Raw genomic sequence first — 6,203 nt, forward strand, 5'->3', positions numbered from 1 at the left:
GGAGGGAAAGAAAAGAGACTACAGACTGATGGATGTGTAGTAAAATGACAAGGGGAATTGTGGCGATTGAAGAGAAAGATTAGAAAGAAAATGAGAGAAAGCTGGGATGCGTAGAAAATGAGTAATCAAGGGAAGGAGGTGGAGACATGCTGAGAGCCTCTACATCTTAATTAGGTGCAGAAGGAGGAGACACCTGCCACCCCCCCAACCCCCTTCTCTTTATCTGCCTTTTACAAACAGATCTTTATAACAAAAAAAGCTGAAAATAACAACACTTATAAAAGCATCTGTTAGCCGGCGAGGTCGGTGCTCCTAAAAACTGAAAAAACCTCCTCTGCCATTAACCCCGGGCGGATGTTTCTCTATGAATAATGTAACAGGGAGGGGTGGACGGGGAAAAAAACCAAGAGGGGTTGTACCTCCTCCTCCTCCTCCCTTTCCTTTTCCTTCACTACCACCACCCCCTTCTCTTTCCATTCACCCAACCCCCTAGCTGCACTGCAGAAGGTCAGGGAAGGGAAGAGGAGGAGAGAGGCAAAGGGAGAGACAGGGGTGAGGTGCTTGGATGTAAACGAACATGCCGAGAGGAAAGCGCGTGGACCAGCGATGACAGCCATGCTGAGCCCAAAGATCAGACAGACCAGGAGAGGTAGGACTTTTATATCCACAATCCCTTTTATTTATCAGCTGCTCATTCATCCACAACACTGCAGTGACAAATAGGATGAATCTGAAACACGGAATCATCAAACATCTGAAGAAAATATACCTGCTGTGCTTCCGTAACTGTTTAGGACATAGTAAAGCTGGAATACTGTAGGGTTCGTTTTTCTGTAGCTGGCACCAGAAATGTAGTAGCAGCTTTAATTGCCCACATATCAGCTGCTTCATTCTCATGCTGTGTCTTTTTGATCGGCGTTACCATGGTTGTATGATCAAAGTCCTGCTCATGTGCTGCAGTGACATATGGGATGTATTAGGGATGCTTAATCTGGGTATTTACCTGCACTTTTACATATATGTTGCCCTTTAAAGAAAGTGGTTTCGTTTGCAGAAACACTTTTTCTCTGCGCTACGCGTTTCCCTCACATTTCTGAATGGAGCAGCCCACGCAGGAAAGCACCGGCTCACATTTGCATTTTACTACAGCCGGCCGACGCCGCCAGTGTGAATTCTATTAAGCAGAGCGTGCAGCATCTCTGGTTTCATCTCTGCAGCGCTCAGCACTATCAGGCGGCCGTCAGCTGCTGTGTGTACAGTGTGTCTGCATGGGATGGATTTATTAATATGTGTACGATAGTGTGTTGTTTCTTCCTTTCCTTTCCTTTCCTTTCCTTTCCTTGGCACTAATCTCCATGACAGCAATTATACAGCTGGATCTGATTAGGATGAAATGAATAGTTCCCAAGAACAGGAGAGTGGCGTGTAAATCCTCCTCGCTGGAGCGGCATGAAATTGGTAGCAAAGTGGATTAAATCTGTATTTGCATTTATTAAGAACAGATTCAACTGGCTTGATGAGTGAGTGTACAAAATGAGCTCTTAATTGATTTCAACGTCATGTTTAAGCAGTGTACACAAGTAGGTACATTTGGTGAGAAGACAATAGGGTTTCTGTGTGTTTACAGAAGATTAAATGCCCCAAAAACATGAAAAATGAAATGTCTTGTTGCATTTAAGGTGTTGGGAATTCCACTCATCCTCGCTGCATTTCTGTTAAATCCTTGGAAATTAAAGGGATTAAGGCGACTACGATTCTGCGTGAGAAGCATTCCCCGCATACCTTCTGCAAATTGACGCTTCACTGCTGACAGCTTTGCATTTGGTGCGTGACGCCCATGAATAAAGGGCTATGTGACAGATGTAGATACTCAGCTGGGGTTAACGCGGGTCAAGAAAGAGACACAACACAGCGATGTGAACGAGTGACATTTGAGATGACTGAAACCCGAATGTCAACGAGGACACTCACAATATGAATCAATTATATAAATGTCATTGAATGTTTTTGTATTGATCATTCATGGCTGCGACATTCATGACGCTAGAAGGTCGGTTATAGCTTACTCTTGTGTTATTATATTGGACTAACCTATAGCCTTTGGAAGGTCAGTGACAAGGTAATCTTTATATTGTGCAATCATATGCAGAATCTGTTTGTAGAGATATCCAAAGGAGAGGTTTGTGCTTTGGTTTCAAAGCAAAGGAGTAAATGCATCGCCAGATATTCAATTTCTCCCGCACCACACCACTCCTCCGCTCCCTTCACTGGCTTCCAGTAACTGCTAGAATCCACTTCAAGACACTGGTACTTGCGCACCATGCTGTGAATGGATCTGGCCCTTCCTACATCCAGGACATGGTTAAACCATACACCCCAGCACGTGCACTCCGCTCTGCATCGGCCAAACGGCTCGCTGCACCCGCACTGCGAGGGGGACCCAAGTTCCCATCAGCAAAAACACGTGGGTTTGCTATCCTGGCTCCAACATGGTGGAATGAGCTCCCCATTGACATCAGGACAGCAGAAAGCTTACACATCTTCCGGCGCGGACTGAAAACTCATCTCTTTCAACTCCACTTCGAGCAATAAAATGAAAAAAAACAACAACAAAAAACCGTACTTAGATACATACTAACTAAGCACTTATATACTAACTAAGCACTTGTATACTAACTAAGCACTTACATACTAACTAAGCACTTGTATACTAACTAAGCACTTACATACTAACTAAGCACTTGTATACTAACTAAGCACTTACATACTAACTAAGCACTTGTATACTAACTAAGCACTTACATACTAACTAAGCACTTACATACTAACTAAGCACTTGTATACTAACTAAGCACTTACATACTAACTAAGCACTTACATACTAACTAAGCACTTGTATACTAACTAAGCACTTACATACTAACTAAGCACTTATATACTAACTAAGCACTTACATACTAACTAAGCACTTGTATACTAACTAAGCACTTACATACTAACTAAGCACTTGTATACTAACTAAGCACTTACATACTAACTAAGCACTTGTATACTAACTAAGCACTTACATACTAACTAAGCACTTGTATACTAACTAAGCACTTACATACTAACTAAGCACTTATATACTAACTAAGCACTTACATACTAACTAAGCACTTGTATACTAACTAAGCACTTGTATACTAACTAAGCACTTGTATACTAACTAAGCACTTGTATACTAACTAAGCACTTGTATACTAACTAAGCACTTGTATACTAACTAAGCACTTGTATACTAACTAAGCACTTATATACTAACTAAGCACTTACATACTAACTAAGCACTTACATACTAACTAAGCACTTACATACTAACTAAGCACTTGTATACTAACTAAGCACTTGTATACTAACTAAGCACTTGTATACTAACTAAGCACTTGTATACTAACTAAGCACTTATATACTAACTAAGCACTTGTATACTAACTAAGCACTTGTATACTAACAAAGCACTTGTATACTAACAAAGCACTTATATACTAACTAAGCACTTATATACTAACTAAGCACTTACATACTAACTAAGCACTTGTATACTAACTAAGCACTTGTATACTAACTAAGTACTTGTATACTAACTAAGCACTTGTATACTAACTAAGCACTTGTATACTAACTAAGCACTTGTATACTAACTAAGCACTTGTATACTAACTAAGCACTTACATACTAACTAAGCACTTATATACTAACTAAGCACTTACATACTAACTAAGCACTTGTATACTAACTAAGCACTTACATACTAACTAAGCACTTATATACTAACTAAGCACTTATATACTAACTAAGCACTTATATACTAACTAAGCACTTACATACTAACTAAGCACTTACATACTAACTAAGCACTTACATACTAACTAAGCACTTGTATACTAACTAAGCACTTGTATACTAACTAAGCACTTACATACTAACTAAGCACTTGTATACTAACTAAGCACTTGTATACTAACTAAGCACTTACATACTAACTAAGCACTTGTATACTAACTAAGCACTTACATACTAACTAAGCACTTACATACTAACTAAGCACTTACATACTAACTAAGCACTTACATACTAACTAAGCACTTACATACTAACTAAGCACTTGTATACTAACTAAGCACTTACATACTAACTAAGCACTTATATACTAACAAAGCACTTATATACTAACTAAGCACTTACATACTAACTAAGCACTTATATACTAACAAAGCACTTATATACTAACTAAGCACTTGTATACTAACTAAGCACTTATATACTAACTAAGCACTTATATACTAACTAAGCACTTACATACTAACTAAGCACTTACATACTAACTAAGCACTTACATACTAACTAAGCACTTGTATACTAACTAAGCACTTGTATACTAACTAAGCACTTACATACTAACTAAGCACTTGTATACTAACTAAGCACTTGTATACTAACTAAGCACTTACATACTAACTAAGCACTTGTATACTAACTAAGCACTTACATACTAACTAAGCACTTATATACTAACTAAGCACTTACATACTAACTAAGCACTTACATACTAACTAAGCACTTACATACTAACTAAGCACTTGTATACTAACTAAGCACTTACATACTAACTAAGCACTTATATACTAACAAAGCACTTATATACTAACTAAGCACTTACATACTAACTAAGCACTTATATACTAACAAAGCACTTATATACTAACAAAGGACTGGCTTATCTAAAGCTAGTTGAGAAGCACTTGAAATGTTTCGGCTCTATGAAACCTGATGTACTTATATGATTCTGTTTTCTTTAAGTTTGTATCTTCTTGGTCGAATGCACTTATTGTAAGTCGCTTTGGATAAAAGCGTCAGCTAAATGCAATGTAATGTTAACCCATTGGCTATAACGATGTAGCTTGAAATTAGCTTGTAAACTGAATGCTTGTAAAACAATCCGGTCCTACGCGTCTCTCAACTCCAATCATTTCCAAGATTCTTATCGGACTGTAAACAATGAGCAGCGCTAGTTTAACTAGCAAACAGTGAATATATGCTACAGTATATATAAGCTATGTGTTGTTTAAAATGTGGAACGTTAGCTTGTTTTTTGTGACACAGGTTGTCTGTTCTGGGAAACATAAAACTCATTGGAAAAAAAGACTCACTTTGTAGAAATGAAGGGCTCAGTGTAAGCTACTAAAAACACAATTCCTAGTTTCAGCTGATTACACACTAATGAAAACATAGTTATGAATATTATATTCCAAATAGTTGGGCATTTTAGGGGAAAGAATGTGCTTTCTTTGCCATAGAAACGTGACACTGGAGCTATGAGACAGTTAGCTTAGCTTAGTCTTAAGAGCAGGCGCTATTGCCTCCTCTAAAGCTCCTTTTATTACAAATGTTTTGAAAGACTTAATATTTTATTAAATTGTTAAGACAATACGTTTAAGTTAAATGCAGATTTGTTTGAAACAGAGCAAGGCTAGTTGTTTCCAATTGCTAGCTATCTTTATGCTAATCTTAGCTAACGTTCTGCTAGCTCTAGCCTCATTGTTAGCCTACAGACATGAGTGGTATCAATTTTCTCATCCAACCAAGAAAGTAAGTGTATTTCCCAAAATGTGGAACTCTTGCTTAAGCAATATTTACCGGACTAATGATTGGATCCTCCCCTGAGGTCTAATTAACATATTATGGGATTACTCCTTCCTTTCAGAGCACCTCTTAATTGGAAGTGCTTGTGAAGTAAAAAACCCAATTTGCTCTTAATCTAGGATGCTACTAGAAACACTAAATGAGTTCATCATCAAACACCTGCTCCATTAAAAACACATTTCTGCTGTGCTTCAGTCACTGTTGGGGACATAACGCTGTAATGGGGTTCTTCTTGGTTCATTTTCCTGTAGCTGGCACCAGAAATGTAGGAGCAGCTTTAATTGCCCACATATCAGCTGCTTCATTCTCATGCTGTGTCTTTTTGATCTGCGTTACCATGGTTTTATGATCAAAGTCCTGCACATGTAGCAACACACTGACATCCTGCCCTTTTTCCGAGGCATACAGATAGATACTGCGAGGGAGAAGAGCGCGATGCATGGATAAAACATTCACACACTGACACACTCAGATAATGAGCCTGTGGAGATGATAGCATGCACAGATACAGACACACA

At 38.4% G+C, this 6,203-nt stretch overlaps 1 protein-coding gene across 1 annotated transcript in view; it reads left to right on the plus strand.

Annotated features, from left to right (window-relative positions):
* Window positions 1–540: 540 nt before the first annotated feature.
* The window catches only part of si:dkey-191m6.4 (rho GTPase-activating protein 22), a 48,257-nt gene continuing 42,594 nt past the window's right edge, over window positions 541–6,203 (plus strand). Inside the window, exon 1 of the mRNA XM_034134820.1 lies at window positions 541–649. Coding sequence (XP_033990711.1) covers window positions 607–649 — 43 coding nt within the window. The 5' untranslated portion in view covers window positions 541–606. The remainder of the gene's footprint in view (window positions 650–6,203) is intronic.

Source organism: Trematomus bernacchii, unplaced genomic scaffold (genome assembly GCF_902827165.1).
Source record: "Trematomus bernacchii unplaced genomic scaffold, fTreBer1.1, whole genome shotgun sequence".
NCBI lineage: Eukaryota > Metazoa > Chordata > Actinopteri > Perciformes > Nototheniidae > Trematomus > Trematomus bernacchii.